This window comes from Malaclemys terrapin, chromosome 14 (genome assembly GCF_027887155.1).
Source record: "Malaclemys terrapin pileata isolate rMalTer1 chromosome 14, rMalTer1.hap1, whole genome shotgun sequence".
Taxonomy (NCBI): Eukaryota; Metazoa; Chordata; order Testudines; family Emydidae; genus Malaclemys; species Malaclemys terrapin.
The window spans coordinates 4,598,850-4,622,057 of NC_071518.1; the positions used below are offsets into that span (position 1 = coordinate 4,598,850).

The 23,208-nt window shown below is 60.6% G+C and overlaps 2 protein-coding genes across 5 annotated transcripts in view; one reads left to right on the top strand and one right to left on the bottom strand.

Moving 5' to 3' along the window:
- Positions 1-9,297, top strand: part of PIEZO1 (piezo type mechanosensitive ion channel component 1) — a 103,229-nt gene extending 93,932 nt beyond the window's left edge. For all 4 annotated transcript variants that reach the window (XM_054048840.1, XM_054048838.1, XM_054048839.1 and 1 more), the window contains exons 41-51: positions 293-440; positions 627-841; positions 1,263-1,421; positions 1,748-1,895; positions 4,028-4,216; positions 4,762-4,854; positions 5,879-6,051; positions 6,143-6,265; positions 6,912-6,991; positions 7,340-7,526; positions 8,146-9,297. In XM_054048840.1, the coding sequence (XP_053904815.1) occupies positions 293-440; positions 627-841; positions 1,263-1,421; positions 1,748-1,895; positions 4,028-4,216; positions 4,762-4,854; positions 5,879-6,051; positions 6,143-6,265; positions 6,912-6,991; positions 7,340-7,526; positions 8,146-8,395 (1,765 nt within the window). In that variant the 3' untranslated portion in view covers positions 8,396-9,297. The remainder of the gene's footprint in view (positions 1-292; positions 441-626; positions 842-1,262; positions 1,422-1,747; positions 1,896-4,027; positions 4,217-4,761; positions 4,855-5,878; positions 6,052-6,142; positions 6,266-6,911; positions 6,992-7,339; positions 7,527-8,145) is intronic.
- A 106-nt stretch (positions 9,298-9,403) lies between these two features.
- On the bottom strand, positions 9,404-23,094 carry CTU2 (cytosolic thiouridylase subunit 2). The gene is made up of 15 exons (XM_054048844.1): positions 23,002-23,094; positions 21,892-21,966; positions 20,650-20,728; positions 20,495-20,554; positions 19,814-19,874; positions 17,567-17,676; positions 15,814-16,124; positions 15,088-15,223; positions 12,517-12,648; positions 11,930-12,021; positions 11,278-11,375; positions 10,649-10,790; positions 10,386-10,452; positions 10,040-10,098; positions 9,404-9,808 (listed from the first exon to the last, which is right to left on the bottom strand). Exons 1-15 carry the CDS (start codon positions 23,061-23,063, stop codon positions 9,739-9,741), a joined length of 1,554 nt encoding a protein of 517 aa, XP_053904819.1. The 5' UTR covers positions 23,064-23,094; the 3' UTR covers positions 9,404-9,738.
- Positions 23,095-23,208: the final 114 nt, after the last annotated feature.

A 23,208-nucleotide genomic window follows, 5' to 3' on the forward strand; every position in this document is an offset into this window, starting at 1 on the left:
TCCCCTCGATTTGTCAGGTGCGGGAGGGGAAGAGATGTCCACTTCTATGAACCAAACATTTGATTTGCTTGATGGCTGCTGGCGGGCCCCTGGCTGCCTGGCGGGACCCAGGGGGTGGGGCCCTGCCCCTCAGCTGCCTGGGGGGGACCCGGGGGGTGGGACCCTGCCCCTCAGCTGCCTGGGGGGGGACCCGGGGGGTGGGGCCCTGCCCCTCAGCTGCCTGGGGGGGAACCCGGGGGGGGGGGCCCTGGCTGAGCAGCCCAACCGGTCTGAGTTCCTCGCCTACTTTCAGGGCACAGAACATGTACCAGCCACTGAGGGGCTTCTTCTGCGCCATCCTGCACACCAAGTATCAGGCTGCTACTGATGTCTACGCCCTCATGTTCCTGGCAGACGTGGTCGACTTCATCATCATCATCTTCGGCTTCTGGGCCTTTGGGGTAAGCCGGGCCCCACGGCTGGGCTGGCCACGCCCCCGTGGACCTGCAGCGCCCACTGCTCCAGGCCAGACACCCGCCTCGCTAACCTGCTCCAGCCTCCCTGCGGGGCTGGAGCCTGGGCTCCCCAGCCGGGCCCACGGCTAAGCATTGTGCCCTGTAATGGCCCATCTCCCTGGCTTCCCCCAGAAACACTCAGCCGCTGCCGACATCACCTCCTCGCTGTCGGACGACCAGGTGCCAGAGGCCTTCCTGGTCATGCTGCTCATCCAGTTCTCCACCATGGTCATTGACCGAGCCCTCTACCTCCGCAAGACCGTGCTGGGCAAGCTCATCTTCCAGGTCATCCTGGTCTTCGGCATCCACCTCTGGATGTTCTTCATCCTGCCAGCGGTCACCGAAAGGTAGTGCGGTCTCGGGGAGGTGGGGCAGCCATCGTTCGGTCCGGAAGACGAGGGCACTGCACAGCGCTCTGCTCCCAGAGTATCCCAGCCCAGACCCTCGCAGTTCCAGAGGGGAGCGTGGCCCTGTGGTCAAAGTCCAGGTTCTAGGGAGTCAGGAAGCCTGGGTTCTATTCCCATCTTGCCATTGGTTTCTTTGGGCAGGTCATTCCCTGGGGGGGTGCCGCTAGATGGGTCAGCGTCTGCAGACAGGACGTACGCGCTCAGTGCGAATTATTCATTACACAGCCCCTTAATGCGCAGGCTGCGCGGGGTCTGGCCCAGCCAGGCGGGAGCTGAGAACCGTCGTGATGCACAAATTGCCCTGACACCTGCCGGCCTCCTCGTCTCACTGACGTCTCTCCCTCCGGCTCTGCCCCTGCAGGATGTTCAGCCTGAACACAGTAGCCCAGCTGTGGTACTTCGTGAAGTGCATCTATTTCGCTCTGTCGGCCTATCAGATCCGCTGCGGCTACCCGACTCGCATCCTTGGCAACTTCCTGACCAAGAAATACAACCACCTCAACCTCTTCCTCTTCCAAGGGTAACGGGGACCTGCCCTTTGATCTCAGCGGGGGTGGGCTCCACCCCAGCCCTCCTGCCTCTGAGCCTCGTTCCCTAGGAGCGTGTGCAGAGACTGTACCGCACCAACGCCAGGGATAGGAGTGAAGAAGGATCCTGTATCCAAGGGGTGCTTCCCAGGACCCTGGGGGAGGTAGAATGGGATGGCCCAGCTTGGCATGTGGCCAGGACCCCAGGGCTGCCCGTGAGCAGGAGATCCTGGGGAGAGGCACCCAGGGTGGACAGAGGGCAGCTGGTTCCCCCCAGGGTGCAGCCAATGACCGCTCACTTTCCCCTCGCCCACGGCAGGTTTCGCCTGGTGCCCTTCCTGGTGGAGCTGCGTGCCGTGATGGACTGGGTCTGGACCGACACCACCCTGTCCCTCTCCAACTGGATGTGCGTGGAGGACATCTACGCCAACATCTTCATCATCAAGTGCAGCCGGGAGACTGAGAAGGTAGGGCTCCCCGTCCCTGCTGCCTTCTCACCACTGTGCGCCATGCCATGCTGGAAACGGAGAACTGGCACCACCCGCCTTTTGGGAAAGGAGGAACCTAGGCAGGAAGGATGGGCTCCTCCTAAACCCAAGTGGAGCCAGACTGCTGGCCTGTCTAGCTACAAAGGTCGGAGAGGGTTTTCTAACCTAAGCCGACAGGTGTGGAGGAGCACACGGTTCAGGCAGACACATCCCATAGGGGTGAAATCATTGAAGGGGGAACTCTGTATCCTGGGAAATAGGACAGGAAGGAAGCGGGTAACGACCAGGGAGGAGCTAGTGAGGAACAGTCAAACGTCCAAGAGTCTCATTGAAATCTAAGACAGGAAGGCAAGCAGCTGACTAGTGACACAACGAACAAGTGCTTCTCTACGAATCTGGGCAGGCTAAATACTAAGCAGGGTGATCTAGAACGGCTGGCGTGAAATGAGGCTATTGATCGAATAGGAAGGCCGGACACCTGGTGGAACGGTGATAATCAATGGGGCGCAATAATAGCTGAATGACAGAGTAGATCGCCCTAGTGGGGGAGGGGCGCTGTGTGGGAAAACAGAGTCAATATGGTAAAAATCTTAAATGAATCAAAGCGTCCCTGAGGATCTCTGAGGCGAGGAATTCCAGGCCGGCATGCTCCGAGCAGAGCCACGGGAAGGTACTGCCGACCACCTGGCCAGGATGGCGATGGGGATGGTGACATGCGCAGGGAGATTTGAGAGGCTACGAAAACAGAAAACCCAGTGATCCTGGGGGTTTTCAACTCTCCCTGTATTGACTGGGACCGTGTCACCGCATGTTACGGACCAAGCCATGCACACTGGAAAAATAATCCTAACGGTACATAAATGAGCTGTTACCGCTCCAGAAAGAGATCTTGGCGTCATTGTGGCTAGTTCTCTGAACACATCCGCTCAGTGTGCAGCGGCAGTCAAACCAGCTATGTCAGGACTGGAAAAGGTACAGAGAAGGGCAACGAAAATGAGGAGGGGTCTGGAGCAGCTTCCATGTGAGGAGAGATTAAAAAGACTGGGGCTGTTCGGCTTGGAAAAGAGACGACTAGGGGGGGATGACAGGTCTATAAATTCATGACTGGTGCGGAGACAGTAAATCAGGACGTGTTATTTACCCCTTTACATAACACAAGTACCAGGGGTCACCCAACAAAATTAATAGGCAGCAGGTTTAAAACAAACAAAAGGACGTATTTCTTCACCCAATGCACAGGTAACCTGTGGAACTCCTTGCCAGGGGATGTTGTGAAGGCCAAGACTATAACAGGGCATAAAAAAAAAAAAGAACTAGATAAGCTTATGTAGGATAGGTCCATCGATGGCTATTAGCCAAGACGGTCAGAGATCCCACACTCTGGGTGTCCTGGGGCGTCTATTTGCCAGAAGCTGGGAGTGGACGACTGGGGATCACTTGATAATTGCCCTGTTCTGTTCATTCCCTCTGAAACAGCTGGCACTGGCCACTGTTGGAAGACAGGATACTGGGCTAGATGGACCTTTGGTCTGACCCAGTCTGGCCGTTCTTATGCCCAGGCCTGGGAACTTGAAGGTGAAAGGGTAATAGGGACAGGGTGGGGTGGAGAACATGAGGGGGCAGGGCAGGGTGGGTAAGCTGGGTAGGGCAGGGGGCTGGGTGGTGTAGCAGGCTCTTTCTGAGTTCCAGGACAAGTGAAAGGAGTTTGAGGATCTCAGCTCAGTCCCTGGCATTTCTTCAGCCACAGAATGTGGCTACATCTGATTCAGCGGGTGGGCCCTGCTTGGCGGAGTCGACTGGCAGAGCAGGAGGCTGTGGGTTGGCGCTTGGGCATCAGCTGAGCTGCGTTGCAAGGAGCCCAGGGTAGAATAACAGGGGGGCTGGGAGCTGGGATTGAGGGGTATCCACAGGGGTGTGTGGGGAGACCATGCACTCCGCAGTCACACTGAGCGTGATCCTCGTCCCTCCCCCATATTCCTCCTCGGCCTCCCGGAGGGTGGGAAAGGCCTTGAGATGAGCCGTTAGCACAGCCGGGGCGCCAGAGGGGGTCTGTCCCTTCCCAGGCTGGGAAGCCCCACTGGCCCCGAGCTGAGCCCGCCCTCTCCCCGCAGAAATACCCCCAGCCCAAGGGCCAAAAGAAGAAGAAGATTGTCAAGTACGGCATGGGCGGCCTTATCATCCTCTTCCTCATCTGCATCATCTGGTTCCCGCTGCTCTTCATGTCGCTGGTGCGCTCCGTGGTGGGCGTGGTCAACCACCCCATTGACGTCACCGTCACCCTCCAGCTGGGGGGCTACGAGGTAATGGCCAGGCCAGGCCCTGGGCGTCCCAGACCCCCATGGCTCTGATCACCACCAGGGCGGTGCCGGGGCCCTGTTCAGCCCTGGCTGCCCAATGGCCCAGATACTGGGTGGTGAGAGGGAGGGGGGCTGGGAACCTTTCTGGGTTTGGGCTCAGACTCCCCCTTGGGGGGGATAGGGAGTGAGGGCCGCTGGCTGGGGATGCCTGGCCTGCGCTTGGCACGGCCGCCCTGTGCTCCCCTCGCCACAGAGGGGGCAGGCAGGCTGGTCTAGAACCCGAGTAAGGGCCCGGACTCTTGGGTTCCCTGGCTGTGCCTGCCTCCCTACCCCTGGGCACGCAGGGTCCGCAGGATGCTTTGAGACCCTCGGCCGGATGGGGCTGCAGCTCCTGTTGCCCCGACCTCCCGCTCAGCCTTGCCCCGGGGGTTCCCAACGGGTGCAGTGCAGCAGGGGGAGGCTGGTGCTGCTGTCTGGCTGCCCTGGGGGGTGCCAGTGCTGGGGCTGTCCCCGCCTCACCCTGGCTCCCCTTCCCCGCTGCCTCGCAGCCGCTCTTCACCATGAGTGCCCAGCAGCAGTCCATCCAGCCCTTCACACCCCAGGACTACGAGGAGCTCACCAAGAAGTTTGAAAGGCAGCCGGTAAGGGCCCCCCCCCCCCCCCCCCCCAGGTGTGGGGGGAAGGGTCGGGCGGAGCCACAGTGTGGGGGTGAGGGGTGCAGGAGGAGGGGCAGATCCTGGCTCCCAGGAGGTGTGCTGGGGGGAGGTTGGAAGGGGGGATGAGCGTGGGGGGCTGTGGAAGGGCTGGTGGTGCTCACGCTCACCCATCCTCTCCCACGGAGGGGCAATGCCGGGAGGTACCCATGGGCGTGGGCTGGACCAAGCGGGGCTGCTGCCAGTGCTGGCTTCCCATGCTCTGCTCCTACTGCCCGACCAGAGCCTGCCCCCTTTGCACCCAGCGGGAGTCGCACCCACGCCTGCCTGTCCCTAATGACGGCGCCAGCCCAGGGGCCTGTTCCTCTGTGCCCAGGGGCCTGTTCGCCTGGCGGGTGGGGGGCCTGCCCCGCCCTGACGGTCTCTCCCCACCCCCGGGGTCAGTGATGGGTGGGGGCCGTGGCTGGGGTGGGGCTCTCTGGGGCGGGGTCCCTGCCCCGCACTCCAGCCCTGACGGTCTCTCCCTGCCCCCGGTGTCACTGATGGGCGGGGGCCATGGCTAGGGCGGGGCTCTCTGGGGCGGGGTCCCTGCCCCGCACTCCCGCCCTGACGGTCTCTCCCCACCCCCGGGGTCAGTGATGGGCGGGGGCCATGGCTGGGGCGGGGCTCTCTGGGGCGGGGTCCCTGCCCCGCACTCCCGCCCTGACGGTCTCTCCCCACCCCCGGGGTCAGTGATGGGCGGGGGCCATGGCTGGGGCGGGGCTCTCTGGGGCGGGGTCCCTGCCCCGCACTCCCGCCCTGACGGTCTCTCCCCACCCCCGGGGTCAGTGATGGGCGGGGGTCATGGCTGGGGCGGGGCTCTCTGGGGCGGGGTCCCTGCCCCGCACTCCCGCCCTGACGGTCTCTCCCCGCCCCCGGTGTCACTGATGGGCGGGGGCCATGGCTGGGACAGGGCTCTCTGGGGTGGGGGCCCTGCCCCGCACTCCCGCCCTGACATCTCCCGTGCTGGCAGGTGGCCATGCAGTTCATCACGCTATACGGCTACGAGGACATCGTGAGGGCGCAGATCGAGGGCAGCTCGGGCTCGCTCTGGAGCATCAGCCCCCCCAGCCGCGAGCAGATGCGGGGGGAGCTGCTGAAAGGCTTGTCGGACATCACGCTGCGGCTCACCTGGACCTTCCAGAGGTACCGGCCAGGACGGGGCGGGGGGCCCTGCCACCCCCAGGGCCAGAGCCCTGCTCCAAGCTCACCTTGCCTCCCCTCTCTCTCCTGGCAGGGACCTGGGCAAGGGTGGCACTGTGGAGCACACCTTCGACAAGCACACCACCGACTTGCAGCCAGGCACCCCCATCCGCACCGAGCTCGCCGACCTGCTGCAGGGAACCAGGAACACCGCCGTGTGAGTGCGGGCACCGCGCCACCCCAGGGACAGACCAGGGGGAGCAGAGGAGGGGCTGGAAGCCTCCAATTATACCCCTCCCGCCCTGCGACGAAACATTGGCTGCCTGGTGGCAGGGGTGCCAGGCTCCCAGGGTGTCACACGGCCACCCAGCAGCGGTGTCGGTGCAATGGAGTGCCGGGGCCATTGGGGCCCCACCTCACCGGGCTCGGGGGAGGAATAGCTTCTCCCTGCAGGGCTCTGGGGAGAGCACAACAGGAGTGGGGGGTTGGCCCTGGGCCCGACAGGGCCAGCAGAAGGATGGGGATAATGGGGGGCAGGTCAGTCAGCTACAGGGCTGCGAGTGGAGTGACTAGGGTGGGATGGAGTCACAGGTGACTCAGGGATGAATACTATGAAAGGCAGGTTCTGGCTGGGTCCAGCGAGGCCTGGGGGCCCGTCCCCGAGCGCTGCGCTGAGACCCATCCCCACAGCCCAGCTGGGAGGGAACCAGCCTGCGCCGTGCAGGGAGTAGGAAATGGCGCAGTGCGAGCCGTCCACAGCCCACCAGCCATCGCCCTGTGCCCAGCTCCCCCCCAGAGCCTGGCTGTCCCAGGAGGAGCAGGAACATTAGGCACGGCTCCCCTCACCCCCCTTTGTGTTGCAGGAACGTCCCCCATCTCTTCCCCACGTACGTCCGCGCACCCAACGGCCCAGAGGCCAACCCCGTCAAGCAGCTGCTGCCAGGTGAGCGGGCCGGGGTCTGAGCCGTGGGGTGCCAGGGAGCAGGGGCTCAGCCCCCCGTTTCTAGGGTGATGGGTGTCCCCAGTCTCTGTGCTGCTGGCAGCGTTGGGGCCTCGGTTCCTTGGAGGGGGGCAGCCGAGGGGAAAACGGCCCCCTTTGCCTCTCCAGCTGCTGTGCTGCCAGGCAGAGGAACTGTGGGATGGGGTTGCCGGGGGCATGGCCCAGCAGGAGCCGCTTTGGGGGGTGGCTGGGTTAAGTGCCCGGGAAGCCAGCCGGGTGGGTGCTGGGGGAGGCGTCCCGCCTGGCTGGAGCGGGGGGCGAGCTCCCAGCCCTGACCCCCCTCTCTTACAGAGGAGGAGGAGAGCTACCTGGGCGTGAAGGTGCAGCTGCACCGGGAGCGTGTGGGCGCCAATGACAGCTACCTGGAGTGGTGGGTGGTGCAGCTGAGCGAGTGCCAGCAGACCTGCAACATCCTGCCCATGGTGATCTTCAACGACAAGGTCAGCCCGCCCAGCCTGGGCTTCCTGGCCGGCTACGGGTGAGTGCCAGGGCCCCTCCCAAAACCAGCCCCCATTGGCCATGCTGGAGGAAGGGCACCAGCCTGAGGCAGCCCAGGGCTCTGCAGTGTGGGCAGGGGAGGGATATCAGCCAGGGTGGTCCAGCTGCTCGTTGGTATGAGGGAGTGGAAGGATGCCAGCTGTTGTACGGGGGGGGAGGGAGATGGGCCGGGTGCGCCCGTCTGCAGTATGAGGGGGGCATACTGCCCTGGGAAGCCCCTGGGCTCAGTGGGGCATTACTCCCTGCGGCCTGGAGGCCTTTCTGGGGGGACACCCTGGCCTGTGTTCCCCTACCGTGGTCCAAACCCTGAGCCCGTCCCAACAGCCATGCTGGCAGCAGAGCTCGGGGCCTCTGCTCCTGGCGCCCCCCATTCCTCACCCCAAGGAGCACACGAGTGGGCTCGGGGCGGCCTCCTGTCACTTGCCGGCTTCCCAACGGGAGGCCCAGGCGGCCCCATCGCTTGGAACCAGGCCGGAGGCAGCAGGGCCCAAGCCTGCTCTCAGCACAGGGCCCAGCGGCTGCAGGGAAGGGCTCTGCCCCCAATGCGGTGCTGGGGGGCAGGGAGAAGGGCTGACCCCGCTGCCCTTGCCCCATTGCAGGATCATGGGTCTCTACGTGTCCATCGTGCTGGTGATCGGCAAGTTCGTGCGGGGCTTCTTCAGCGAGATCTCGCACTCCATCATGTTCGAGGAGCTGCCGTGTGTGGACCGCATCCTCAAGCTGTGCCAGGACATCTTCCTGGTGCGCGAGACGGGCGAGCTGGAGCTGGAGGAGGAGCTCTACGCCAAGCTCATCTTCCTCTACCGCTCGCCCGAGACCATGATCAAGTGGACGCGGGAGAAGGAGTAGCAGGGAGCTGCGGCGGGCCCCCTCCGCCCCCTGGACTGTCACAACCGAGGCCTTAACCCAGCCCAGCCAGAGCGCCCCGTCTTGGGGGGCCAGGCCGAGTGCTCCAGGCGACCTGCCAGCCCCTTCCCCTGGCCGGCGGGGGGTCTGAGCTGTGCCCAGCACCACCCGTGTGCGGAGGGGGCATCTTGGGCAGGCTGGCCTTGTGCTTTTTAAAAGGAAGTTGAACTGCTTTACAACTAGAGAGTCCTGTAAAGGCAGCTGGGTGAAGACCCCCCTCCCGAGGAGTCACACTCCCTCCCATCAGCGGGGTGGGGACACGCTCCTGCCCCAGCCCCACCTCAGTGCCTTCCAGCCCTACTGCTTCCTGGCTGTTAGCACCCCTGGGCCAAGGGGGGTGCACGCTGGAGCCCATTCAGCGGCTGTGCCGGCCTGTGAGGGAGATGGGCTCCCCCTCCTGCAGTGGGAGAATCCAAGCCAGCCGGCCGCAGTCGCTCCCAACTCCGCTGCAGGCAAAGCCTGGCCCAGTTGCCCCCTTGGCCTGCTCCTGAATCTGGCTGCACTAACACTCCAGAGCAATACCTTCCCCGCCCCCCCCTCCGCCCAGCACAGCGCTGGCCAGCACCCATGGGTGCAAGCAGAGGGTCCCACTAGCCTGACGGCCCCCCCGGCGGTGCTGGGCTTGCCGCTCCTCTTGCCCTGCCTGCAGAGGGCGTGGGACATGCTACTGCAGCCAAGGCCCAGTGCAGGGAGCTCTGCTCGTCCCAGGACTGGTTCGCCCCCCCCCAGGCACTCCAGGGGGGGAGGGCTGGGCTCGCTCCAGCTGGACTGTAGATTTTTTTAAATTCAAATGGTTTATTTATACAGATCTCTAATAAAAGCCAAGCCACGGCCTGTTAGCGTGACTGACTGACTCCATCTTCTTGCCCCGGCTGGGTGCTCCACTGGGGGCTGGCGCAGTCCGAGGGCCCGACTCAGCCTGGCCTCACCCACTCGAGATCAGGGAGTCAGCCCAGGGCCCCAATCCAGCTGTGCGTCAGGGGATGCAAAATATCGTATTCCTCTTAGAAACAGTCATTAAAAGAAGGGGGGTTGGGAGGTGTCTCCTCTCCTCCCCACCCCTGCAGGTAGCAGGCGCCTCCCAGGGGCAGGCAGTGAACAAGAGCTGGGCCCAGCACCTTGGAAACAAAGGCAGGCCCACTGCCCTGCAGCAGGGCCCCTGTGATCTCAAGCCCAGCCTGGACGGTGCTGGGCCCAGGCCCCATTTGCTCTCTGGCAGGCGCGCTGCTCCGGGGGCCCCTGACAGCCAGGGAAGCGTCGAGCTCGTTGGGAACATGGTCCACCTGTCAGCTCTCACCCGGAGTCACAGCTTCATCTTCCAGCAAGAACTCCTGGATTTCCAGCTTCATCGCGGCCCTGGAAGACAACCACCATCTCAGCCCCCTGCCACGCCGGGTTGAGCTCCCGGCACAGGCCCGGTCCGACCGGCTCAGGTCACATTCTGGATGTTATGGTAAAGGAGGAGATTCTGCCTCTGATTTGCTTCTAACTCGGCCTGCACGGCAGCGGCTTCTCCCAGGGCTCAAGCTAGGATGCAGAGCGGGAGCGCGGTGACCGATGGCGCCGGCCCACCCGCCCTCCCCGTACCTGCATTTCCTGCGCTCTGCCTCCGAGCGGACGTAGAGCGGGAGGCTCTCCAGGCAGGTCTGTAACAGAACAGAGCAGCGGTGACGGGCTGCCCCCAGCATCCCCTGTTCCTGTGCTGCTGGGGTCCGTGCAGCAGTGCGTGTCTCTCCCCGCCCGTCCCCAGCACCGTGCCGCAGCCCTGGATGGGGCCAGGGGGCTGATGGGCAAAACTGGGATCCGAAGGAGACTCCACCGGGATCACAGTCCTGCCAACAAAGGAGACCCACCCCCTAGACAGCCAGGTCTGCCGGGTGCCTAAAGCAGGGCTGGGACCACAGCAGAGCCCCTGAGGGGCAGAGGGGCTCACCGTGTCCTTGATGGTCAGTCTGCAGCCATAGCAGAGCAGGGGCAGGAAGTCGGCCCGGGCGTCGGCCCTGAGGGGAGAAGACAGAAGTGAGGAGAGGGCTAGGGGCCGGTTCTGCTTGCAGGGGAGGAGCTAGCTGGGGGCAGCTCGAGGATGATGGTGCCACGGCTGCTAGGGGAGTGTAGGCCCAGCTGGGCCACAAGGCCAGTGCCACTCCAAGCAGCGCGCTTACCCCGCGATGGATCCTGGGCTAGGGTTGGCCTTACCCTGGAGCTGTCGTGTTCATGCAGCATCCTCTCTGCTCCTCTGCCCCCAGGCAGCACCCTCTCCCGGCGGGCGCCGCAGCTGGCAGCTTCTGCTGGGAGAGCCGCTCCGAGACCAGGATGGCTTGCAAAGCAGAGCCGTCCTCTGCACCAAAGAGAGATGGTTGTCAGAGCCCCTCGGGCTTCCGCTCCCCATCCAGAAGGCCGGGCATCTGCCTCCTCCTGGCGGAGCAGACAGGGCCGGCCAGTGACCCAAGCCAGGATGGCAAAGCCCACACCCCTGGCCTTCAGACACCCCCTGCCAGGCCAGGCCCAGCCAGAGGCAGGTTCCCCTGCACGAGGGGCCCTGGGAAGATCCAGGCCCATAGTTCAGCTGGGAAAAGGGGCTAGTTAAGCCCTGGCCTGCATCTCTAGGCCCCCCCGGCCCCGCACCCATGGCAAGGTTCCCCTGCTTTGCTCCTGGGGGTGGTGAGGGGCCGGACCCGGATGGGCTCTGACCCGGGAGGGCAGTTGGTGGCACCCTGCCCTAGATCAGCCAGAGAGGATTTTGTGGATGGGGGAGGCTGCCCCGCTCAGGGAAAGGGGCCAAGTGAACGGAGCCTGCGCTGGCCGGGGGCAGCGTTCGCACGTACCCACGTTGGTGTCCAGGGCGCACAAGCACAGGAGGCAGCGTTCGGGCTCAGCGGCAGGGCCGGCGTCTCCAGGGGTCGCGCTCAGCTTCTCGCCCGTCCTACAGCCCAGAGGGGGACGCACAGAGGTTAGTGCCAGGCGACGGGGCAGCCAGTGCCATTGTGAGTGCAGCTGCCCCCACAGCTTGTGCGGGCAGACGGGGCCTCCCCCTTCCCCAAGGCCTGGGCACCACAGGGGCAATTCTTCAATAGCAACGTTAGGTCTCAAACTCTGCAACTGCCCCACAGCCTGTGCCCCACCCCCATGTCCCCCACTACTCCAGCCCTGGGCTCCCCCCACCCTGCTCTGCCGGGGCCCCTCAAGCCTGCCTCCAGTCCCAGGCTCCCAACGCAGTTCAATCAGTGCCCTGTAGCCCCGCCCAAGCCATTTCAGTCCTGGGCTCCCCACGCAGCAGGAGATGCTGTGCGCCAGGATTCAGGGGCGCAGCAGAGTTCTGACCCTCCCCTAAGCAGAAGTTTCCAGTTGTTCCCACCAAGGTCTGGGCTGCCGAGGCGGGCGAATGGCCTCCAGGGTGAAGCCACCCACACGTTTCCCACCTGAGCCGAGCCCCGGTCTGCAGAGCTGTCGGGGGGCCCCACAGGGGCCAGCCCTTACCGGTACACGGTGCTGACGGTGGAGGGGAACTCTGCCTGCAGCCCGTAGAGGAAGCGCTCGATCACCCGGTGTATGCTGGCCTTCTCCAGGGCCTGGGGGGGGGAGAAATCCACGTGGAGTCTCGTAGCCTAGCTGATTCCAACCCCCATGCCCGCCCTAGGACTCCCCTGTGATGACAGCAGAGCAGCTGGGTCCTCTCCACAGATGTTCAGAGGCCCTGGAGTGATGGAATCGGCACCATGCCCGGCTCTGCAGTGCCCAGGGGAGGGGGAGTTAGCCTAATCTGCCAGAGCCTTCCCCCAGTCACATCAGCCAGGCCCCAGCCATCACCGCCTCGGCTGGGGCCCTGGCCTCACTGCCCATCCCTGTCAGGGATCACTGCAGGCCGGCACTTGGGAAAGTGCCCCTTGGTGCCAGGGGCACTGGAGGGCTCCCTAGAGGGCACGTTGACCGCTGGGAAGGGTTGCAGGTCCTGTGGGTTGGGCTGGGATGAGCAAGAGACAGGGGGGTGCCCTTGACGTGCCGGAAGAGCCCAGTGCCCGGCAGGCTCTCCCCTGCCGGCTGGCCCAGACCCACACGCCCCCTACCTTGGTGTCCAAGGCAGGAGTGAAGACCGTGGGAACGCCAAACAGGTGGTTGTAGAAGGCAATTTCCTTGGCAGAGTACTCCCTCATGGGCCGCACCACCACCACGTCGCCATGGCGATCGTCCGAGAAGCCCTGCGTGGAGAGAGACTGGGTGAGGGACCGGCCCACCGCCAGCACCGGAGCAGAGCCGGGACGGCCCCCAGCCCTCTGGGGCCGCTGTCGTCCTGCATGTCTGACCAGAGAGCTCAGGTCTGAGCATGGCTGGGTGAACACCGGCCCCATACCTGCCCTTCACACCCAGCCTGGGCTCTTAGCTGCTCGTTCGTGGCTGCCAGGAGCACACCAGTGGCAGTGCCAAGCTCTGGGGTGAACTGCCAGACAGGAGCGCGCCCCCAGCCCTCCAGACTAGCTTCCCCTTGGAGCTAGACTGCAGCGCACTCCGAGCTAGGCTGCTCTCGGAGGGCAGTCGTAGGACTGATTCTGGGGCAGGCCGTGCCCACGGGAGGGTTCTCTACAAACCCCTCTACCCACCTGCTACCCCCATCTCACAGGGGCACCCGAGGCACCGAGGGGAAGGGACATGCCTGAGACCACACAGGGAGTCAGTGCCAGAGCAGGGACTAGAACCCAGGAGTCCCGATTCCCAGCCTCTTGCTCTAACCACCGGGCAAGGGAGTGTGGGCAGTTCTCAGGCTGGACATGCGGTCTAGTCCTTGAGGCAGATCCTGGCTGGAAAAGGGTTTGTCTGGCTCCCTGGTAACCTAGCCAGCCTCCAGTAAAGGGACAGCCAGGGGAAGAGGCTCTCACGGAGTCGGCATTCAGAGGCCTCCTGCGGGGCTCCACAGAGGGCGGCGCAGGTCGCCGCTGAGGGGGCTCTGCCCACAGCCAGCTGCAACATCTCCACTCGCGTGTCCATGTTCCTCCAACGGCCCCCTGTGCGGATCGGTCGGAGCGACGCCCCCCAGCCAGCCTCTCTCCCTGAGCCCTTTCTGGCCCTTGGCTTCCCAGCCACGCTGCACAGACCGATGGCTGCGGGCGGCTCCCCGTTGCATCGCGCACACCTGGAGTTCAGAGCAGGGGTGAGGCAAGAGCCAGGGCTAACCCTGGACCTGCTGCTGTCTGCGGCCTGTGTGCAAAGCAGCACCGGGGATCCCTCTTGAAGGGCAAGCAGGGGCTGGGGAGATAGGGATCGCCATGCTGGATCAGATCTACGGTCTGTCAAGGCCGGCAGCTGGCCTCCAGCATGGGCGTCGGTGGGAGGCAGAGACCCCCGTGCACCTGGCCTGCTCTGTGCTATGGGGAACGCCGTCCCCTGAGTGCCGGACAAGCAGCGTCAGTGGCTGTAACATTATTGGTCCCTTGTGGGGAAAAAGTCAGGCCCCGGTTTTCTCTTGCTGGCCTCCCAGTGGGGCTGCTTTTTATGGGAGCTACCTTGGCTGCTCCTACGTTTCACTAACGACCCCTCCACTGCACACATGCGTGCAGCCCTGGCCAGCCCACGCCCCTTGCTCTCCGCTTCTGGGAAGGGATTAAAGAGCAATTCCCTCAGGATGCACAGTGCCTGCGGGCGTAGGGAATAGAGATCAGACCGTTCCCTGGGTCCCTAACTCCACCCCCTCCTTTAGATTTCAGGGTGGGAGAATCAGATTTTTGTTTTTATCGTAGCTTTATCTTTTTCTTCCTTGGCCTCTTGTCAGAAACTAACTCAGCAGTTGGTCTGCTCCGAGCACAGAAAGGGGAGCCAAGAACTCTTGGGTTCTCTGGCCTTGGCCGAGTCACTTCCCGTCGGTTCCAGTGCCTGCCCCATGGGGAGGAGTGGGAGAAGACGTACAGTCCCAAGTATCTCTGTCTTTGTTAAGCCAGTCCCCAAGTGCCTGGGAGCCGCAGTCTAAGGGTTAACACGACCTGGCAGGAGCCGGGGCCGCAAGATGTTCGCTCCAGCTTGTGAAGGGAAGCAGAAGCACGTGGCGCGGCTCCCCTGACCGAAAGCCCCGGCTTGAGAATCAGTGCAGTGACATCTGTCCCAGCTCCTGCATTTGCTGCTGCAGCTGAGAAATGTCAATTTCACAGGCAAGAAAACCTCCCCTTCCTGGAGAGCACGGAGCAGGAACTGATCGGATCAGAATCCCCGTGCTGCCGTACAGCAGCTCGCGCACGGCTCTGCTCCGATGCCCATGTACTTGCGGGGAGCCTGTTAGAGGCATTAAGGCGGCTGGAGAAGATCAGGGACGTAGCAGCCCTTTGTTCCAGGCCCACGTGAGGATTATACATTCACCCAACACTAAGCTGTGGGCCCTGGCCATGCTCAGTTATGAAGACAATGGAGAAGTACGGCAGTGCCAGCTTCTCCCCGAGGTCCCGATAAACCACAGCGCACTAGTGCCGCCGAGGCCCAGGCAGAGCGGAGAGGCCACAGTGCAGTGCGTCTCCATCTCCCCCAGCACAGCATCCTGGCAGCACTGGGACCAAGGCCTCCAGCTAGGGAAGGGGGCTAACAGCGGAGTCCGGGTAACCGCTGACTCCAGCCCAACTCAGACGCCTGCTTCCAGGCGCCCTCCCGCCCGCATTTACCGTGTCCATGGCGAGGGAGGCCCCCCGCCCCAGAGAGAGGTTGGTCAGCAGTTTGACAGCCAGGCGGGTGCAGCTGTCTCCCATCATGACCTTGGAGTACCCGTGGGCCCTGGCTGTGTGCAGGATCAGGTGATTCCTGAAGGAGGAGAAGCCAGAAGTGAGGGAGGGCTGCAGTCCGGAGCCAGACAGATACATTGAGCCCATCAGCCCCGGCCAGCTCCTCACGGTCACCAGCTCCCACAGCAAGCCTCCCACCCACTGCTGTGCCCAGGGCGAGGCAGAGGGGCCATTTGGGGGCTTCAGAGGAGGGAGATGAGATCTCACGGGCGCTGCGGGGAGGAGATGAGCAGGGCTGCGCTTTCCCAAGGCCCCGAAGGGAGATCGGCCCCCAAACCCCACTGAATTCCAAAGGCAGCTGGGTGCCTTGCGAAACCCAGTGTGCGCGGGCACGTGGCCTAGGCAGCTCCTCCGGAGATCCCCAGAGCTCGCTGGGGGGCCTGGCACGAGAGCGATGGACAGACAGACACTCCCGTGGATGGGAGCTGCAGCATCATGGCTGGGAAGCAGTGCATGCTGGGATGGATCGGAGGGCAGGAAAGGCGGAGGAAAAAGCTCCTTAGCCCCTCCCCTCCTGGGCAGCCCCCAGGCGGCAGGTCAGAGAGGGCAAAGCTTGCAGCCCTTGGCACAAGGGCTCAACTCGCGGTCAGCACTCTGGGCGGGGCTCACCGCAGGGTCTGCAGCAGCTCTTCTTTAGCCGTCAACGTCTTCACGGACCCAAAGAGCCGGATCAGCTGCTCGGTCCGGACTGCAGCCAAGAGCCTGGCTTCCGGGGCGGCCAGCCCCTCCATGCCGGGTGCATCTCGCACGCTGACCTCGGCAAGCTTCTCCTGGATCTGCCTCTCAGGCAGAGAGGGACCTCCGCCCTCCTCCTGCCTCTGCTGGCGGATAAAGCCCTCCACCGCCTCCTTGTAGCTGTCCTTGGGGCCTGCGGGATGGTGGGGCACACGCTGCAGGATGGAGCTGGGCAAGTCAAACACCTGCACGGAGCAAGCAGAGGATGGATCCTGTTAGCCACAGCGAGCGCCTGCATGGCAGTGAGATAGGTGCCTCGGGAGCTGGCAAAACCCAGACAACGGAGGAGCCCCAGGGAGCTTGTGCCAGAGACAGGATTAGAGGTCAGGAGTCCTGGCTCCAGCTCCCCACTCACACCTGGCTGCCTCTCTAATATATAAGAATGGCCCTACTGGGTCAGACCAAAGGTCCAGCTAGCCCAGTATCCTGTCTTCCGACAGTGGCCAATGCCAGGTGCTTCAGAGGGAATGAACAGAACAGGGAATCATCCAGTGATCCATGCCCTGTCGCCCATTCCCAGCTTCTGGCAAACAGAGGCTACGGACACCATTCCTGCCCATCCTGGCTAATAGCCACTGATGGACCTATCCTCCAGGAACTTATCTAGTTCTTGAACCCTGTTATGGTCTTGGCCTTCACAACATCCTCTAGCAAGGAGTTCCACAGGTTGACTGTGCATTGTGCGAAGAAATAATTCCTTTTGTTTTAAACCTGGTGCCTATTAATTTCATTTGGTGACCAGTAGTTCTTGTGTTATGGGAAGTAGCAAACACTTATCTACTTTCTCTACACCAGTCATGATTTTATAGACCTCTATCATATCTTCCGCTTAGACGTCTCTTTTCCAAGCTGAAAAGTCCCAGTCTTATTAATCTCTCCTCATACGGAAGCCGTTCCCTACCCCTGATCATTTTTGTTGCCCTTTTCTGAACCTTTTCCAATTTCAATATATCTTTTTTGAGATGGGTCGACCACATCTGTACACAGCATTCCAGATGTGAGCATACCATGGATTTATATAGAGGCAACATGGTATTTTCTGTCCTAATATCTATCCCTTTCTTAATTATTACCAGCATTCTGTTTGCTTTTGTGACTGCCGCTGCACATTGAGTGGATGTTTTCAGAGAACTATCCCCAAGATCTCTTTCTTGAGTGGTAACTGCTAATTTAGACCCCATCATTTTATATGTATAGTTGGGGTTATGTTTGCCAATGTGCATTACTTTGCATTTATCAACATTAAATTTCATCTGCCATTTTGTTGCCCAGTCACCCAGTTTTGTGAGATCCTTTTGTAGCTCTTCGCAGTCTGCCTGGGTCTTAACTATCTTGATTTTGTATCATCTGCAAATGTTGCCACCTCACTGTCTCATTCAGGCCCTATCATGGCTAAGGGCACCTGGCCCAGTGCCTCCTCCATCCCAGCCTCGTCGGTTCCTATTGGACAAATCTGTGCCCCTCAGTTCTCGGGCACCGGGTGGCCATGCTGAGCAGGGGCCTCGGACATCTCAGCCAGAGGCTCTTGTCCCAGCACCTGGAATCGCAGCGAAGGGGGGGTCTGGGGCATGTGATCGCTCGCCCAGTGTGTGCCCCAGCGCGCCGCAGGGCCGTGACCCCACCCTACCTCTTCTAGGTGGGCCAGGTGATATGGAAACCCTGAGGCTTGCAGGACGGTCTCCAGCTGGAGCAGCGTCTTCTCTCTCTCAGCCAGGCTTTGCCCGCACACGGCTCCCTCTGAGTAGCAAACAAGAGATGCCAGATGAGGAGAGTTAGCTGCCTTGCAGGAGAGGCTTCTCTATCAGTGGCCTAGGACGCTCCAGCCAACCCAGAAGGCATGCAGCCACATCTACCCTCCTCACCAACTAACAAGGCAGGAAGTAAGGAGATGGGGCTCTCCAGTGCTTGGGCAGGGGGGATACGGGCCTGCAGGCCTTGAAGGCTGCATGCAACGGAGCAAACTGCAGCCACCCTTCTCTTTCAGACAGGAGTGAAGTCTGGGGAGCAGTTCCCAGCAATGCTCTATCTTCCTACAAGCAGCCAGACCAGACCTTCTCCAGGTGAGGCCTGGATTCTCCATGGGCAGGCCAGAGCCATGCCGCAGAACTTTAGATGCAGACGCCACTTCCTCAGCTCCATATACAGTATTCGCGAATACACGTTAGGCGTAGTACGCAGCATCCGAGTAGGTATTCGGGCACGGGTTCAGATATCCAAGTGTTGAGAAGTTACGTTAACTGAATGAATTACGCTCTTCCCACAATTCTATTCATCCATCAAGTATCCCATAACGCTCTGCAAAGCTGAAGTCAGCTTTGGCATTAGAAACTTGTCAAAGGCAAAATACATGAATGTTCTGCCCCAGCCCAGTGGGGAGGCACCTTCACATCCCTGGAGTGCTCGTATCCAAACCAAGATAAGAAACAAACAGGCCAACACGTGAAGGAACCAGTACAAAGGGAGGGCTTGGACTTCAGTTACATATGAAGAGCTTTGTAATTTGTAAAACCATCCTATAAATGCCGCTAGCTGAAATGCAGATCTTTGAAGCACCCCGTCCGTGCACGGCGAACGCGCCGCGAGAGGGTGCGTTCGTCTCCTCGAGTTGTGCTGGTTTCTCTTTAGACGATGCATTGGGCTAAGTTCAGCTGGCCGGTCTCGAATGTTTTTAAGACTGAAGCGCGAGCGTAGTCAAACAACAGGCTACGCCACTGAGTCAGCCGCAGAACCCAGCAGAAATGCACTGATCCTCCAGCCAAGCCCCCATCCCTTTCAAACCCCCCACCCCTCCAGGGACGTCGGGAGAGGTAGGAGGATCCCCCCTCCATCCTCAAACAAGCAGAGCAGCTCCCCCCATCCCATTTAGTCTCTCTACTCCTATGCAGCCTGCTGGTGCTGCCAGGCGGAGAGCGCCCATCTGGTCGAGGAAGGAAGTGCTGGGCTCAGCAGGGCACGTCCAGCCCATGCAGCCGCTCGAGTCTGGGAAGAGAACTGCTAACTCGTGCTCGGGTAGCGTCCAGACTGGGATTGCTCTGCAGTCTCTGGAGATGGAAGCACAATTGGTGCACTAACCCCCTGGTCCATCACCCCCCATAGTGGGGGCTGGTGTAGCTGCCCAGCGTGCTGTCTCTTCGGATTTAAAGAGAGCAGCTAGCAGCTGCAGATAAGCCTTAGCCTATCTGCAATGGGGGTACACATACCCCACCCTCAGCTGGGCAGGGGAAGGGTTAATAGTCTGTCAGGGCAACGACAGAGGAAACTTCCCCTCTTCCTGCCCGCTCATGAGGGCAAGGAAATTAGAGGGGGCAGTGAGACACTCCGAGTTCCCCAGCCTCCCACAGGAAGGAATCTCCCCCTGCTTCCCGCCCAGGGGGACCAGAGAACCAGGATGGGGGGGAAGCTGCTGGAAGGAGCTGCTGCCGGACGAGGGGATACTGTGAGTGGTGGATCAGGCTGAGAGCCTTACTCCCGAGCCCATGCCGGGAGCTCTGGCTGGAGGGGTGTGGGAGCCTTTGAGTGGCCGGACCCTTCCTGGGAAGGGGACACCATCCACCTGTGTGTCTGAAGTGTGCCTCGCCTGGGTGCCAGTCACTGAACCAGACTAGCTTAACCCCCCCATTTCCAATGTGTTTACTCTGTGCACCGGCCATCTCACTGCTCGCTTGGGGAGCCTGCCTCTCCAGGCCTGAAGGGATGCTGCCAGTAACAGGAGAGCGGAGAAACTAGACAGGCCTTAACAGTGAGAGGGGCACTATCCAAAACCAGCTTTCTTAATGCTGGACAGCATCAGCAGATTCCAGAGGGTTCTGGCTGTAGGCTGGCCCAAGACCGCGTGCACAGAATGGGTTGGGAGCAGGGCAGGTTGCTGGGTTACCGTCAACGTAGATGATGCCCGGCATAAAGCGCAGTTTCTTGGCTGTCTCCCGACTCAGGCCCTGAGAAGAGAAATGGGAATGAGCCGCTCGTCCCAAGCGCTGGGAAATGTAATTCATGTTTGCGTGTCTTAGCAGCATCCCCTGGATCTAGCGGAGAGGGCAGGTCAGACTCCTCTAATCCTGGCTGTTAGATAGGCATTCCCACGGCCCAGGCAGAGATGGCGAATGTTTCTAGTTAACAACACACCTAGATCTCATGGGCTGAAGGTCCCAGCCTAGACCACGCGATTCTAATTGACACCTGATTACACTCAGACATTGACCTGAACACGGACATTTGGACGCATTGTCACAGTAACTGTGGGCATAGCTTAGATGCTCCCCACCTTTTGGGAATAGAGCTGCAGGTGCACTGGACAGGAGTTGTGAGATCTTCTAAGGAGCCACATTCACTGATTGCACTTCTACGGTTTAGACATGGGGGCAGACAGAAGCAGACAGCCCTCCTGGGAGATCCAGGCCCTCACCCCACACAGCAATGTTTTCCTCTCTGCTAGTGAATCAGCCTCCTCTTAACCATCTCTAACACCCCTGCTACGGTGCAGGTGGCTGTTCCTTCCTCCGGCTAACTGCTCTCACTGTTCCTAACAAGTTTCCCCGCAGCACTGCAGAGCGGATACCTCTTGGACTTGTCGAAGCATTGAGCTGGAGGCAGGTCCACCTGATAATGCAAGAAGAACCTGTGAGGGAGATAGGAGAGAGACTTAACCATCCATCTCTGCTTCCCCCTCGCCTTCCCACAGCCGGCCCGCCCTTACACAAGAAGCGACTCTACCTTTTCTCCTGGGTAAATGGCACGATTCTTCCCAAGCATCGCACGGAACTTGTGAACAAAACACTCCCTAAAACAGGCCCTTGGAAACAAACACGCACGTAAGTCATTAGAAACGACACTCCCAACCTTACGCGAGATCCCAGTCTTGGCAGGCAGCACCTCGGGCACCTGCATCTCACGCTAATGAAGCTTTGATTCCAGCACAGGCCAATCGGGAGGCACTGGGAACTGCCTGCTACCCTGCCCGACAGGGAAGTCAGTCAATGAGTCCCCCTTAAGATTTCATCAATTAGCTTCTGTCTGACAGCAAGACAGTTCCAGTGTGGGGACCTAGAAGTCGGTGAAGATCCATTTTAAAGCTAGTCTGAGAAACCAGGCTTGCTGGACTGGATCCCTCTCTAGCCCTCTGAGCCAAAACACTTAAACAAAATAAAAAGCCCAAGAGGAAAAAGTTGCATTGTACAAAGACAGGCATCAATTTAAAAGGGTTTGTTGCTTTTATAAATGGTCAAGTTAAGCCAGACACATGGAGAGGTAATTTGATCCCCAGCCTCAGTTCAGAGCGGTCAGCGTACAAATGTGCGCAAGGCGCTAGAAGGCCACGTTTGCAAAGACCGTAGGCATGCAGGTATGTGCATGCCCACTGTTAACTGCAACTGGCGTTCTGATCATTGTGTGCGCGCAGTTGCTTGGGTTGTACTCTCAGTCACAGTAGTACCTGTACAACTGCCTACGCAACTGCAAACCCAAGCATTCCAAAACCTGGCCTGCAGAGCTCAAACAAATCAACTTCCGAGATTCAGATAAAAACAATATGGGGCAGATTAGATTTGTTTTCCAAATTTAAAAAAAGAAAAAAAAAGAAAAAAAAAAAAAAAGGTGACCCCCCCCCCTCCCCCCTATGCTCATACCCGATTTCTCCACAACTAGGGCCCTGCATCACAGTATCTCTTGCATGCAATGGCAGTGATTGGATCTCTGCAGAAACAAAATGATGCCAATCCAAAGCAAGGGCCTTACAGGGCAACTCCCCACACTCCTGAGTGAGTTCAGTCTGCTGCACACAACTGTTGTGCTCTTTATTATCTAGTTGGTTTGAATCTCTCTTGCAACCCTCCTCATATACAGCCCTATTTCAAACAGATTTATAAAGATCAGTAAATGAGGATCTTAAGATGGGAACGTTCTGGCCTTCTGAACAGGGTTTTTTCTTGTAAATCACTATGGCTGTTTCGCTCTTACTTGCAAAAGGCATCTCCAACACGAATGACTAACACAGGCGAGGCCTCCTTGCACTTCATGCACTTCTGCGCACAGCTGGGGAAAGACAGTCAAAGCGAACCGATTACCACTCTAGGGACCACCTTCACGCAAAGAGCAATGCAAACCACCATCAGCTAGTTTAAACACTTTGAAGATACCAGGTGCTTTGTAAGTACAGAGGTGAAGGATGGGTGTAGTGCAATTGTATTTTTCTAATAAATGAATCTGGGGTTGATGTGGGAACTAGAGAGACTGAAATGCTGAGGTTATGTACACACGGGAGGTGGTAGCGCAACCAGTGGCCTAGCAGTAAAAGGCTACATTATACTATTAGCCCTGGAGCTGACCAGTTACCACCTCCAACTATACAAATCTCAGTCCACATGTCAATTATGTCAGGTCCCGTTTTCAAAGCACAAATCCGGAGGCACGTGTTCAAGCTGGTATTTGCACATACACAGCTGCAGTTGTGCCATGTCAATGGTGGCCATGTGATAATCTGGCCAGAGGAGGTCCAGGGGCACCCTGCAATTTCTCTCTCCTCTGAAGGGCCAAAGCACTAAGGGGTGAGTAAAATAGTCACAGTAGAAGATAATGGTCACCTTTGTGGCTATACACCTAGGTATTGTAGCACCCAAAGGCCCCAGTGAGGAGCAGTGTCCCATTGTGCTGGGCCCTGTAAGCCCCCCACGCCCACCGATCAACACCCCAGGCCTGGTCTGTACTCAGGGTGTAGACTGGCATAGCTATGTCCCTCAGGGGGGGTGAGAAATCCACATGACTGAGCACCGTGGCTACGCCGGCCTAGCCCCCAGTATAGACTCAGCAATGTCCCCCCTAAATCCCGCTCTGCGGCTCAAGGGAGCCGGGCAGGCCGCGGGCACCAAGGCCAGAGCTGGCCTGGCCCAGGCTCCAGCCGACCTCCCGTCCCCGCTGTCTCCGCGGCCAGGCGAGGGGGCGGTTAATGGGCCTTGGCCGGCCCTGGCTAACGCTGGACAGCGGCTGAGCCGGCCCCCCCGCCGGCCCCCACAGCCCAGCGAGGCCCCGGGGGACCCCGGTCCCTCCCCCCGCCGGGGGCCGGGCTCTCACCTGACGCGGGGCCGCCTGCGGGGCTGGTCGCAGCCCCCGTACTCCTCCTGCGCCTGGCACATGGCGGCAGCGCTCCCCTCCCCCACGTGACGCCCGGTCCCCGGCCCCGCTTCCGGCGCGCCCCTTCTACGTCACCGCCCCGCGCCGAGCGCGCGGTGATGAGGATGAGGCGCGCCGCGATGACGCGCGCATGCGCGGGGCCCTCCG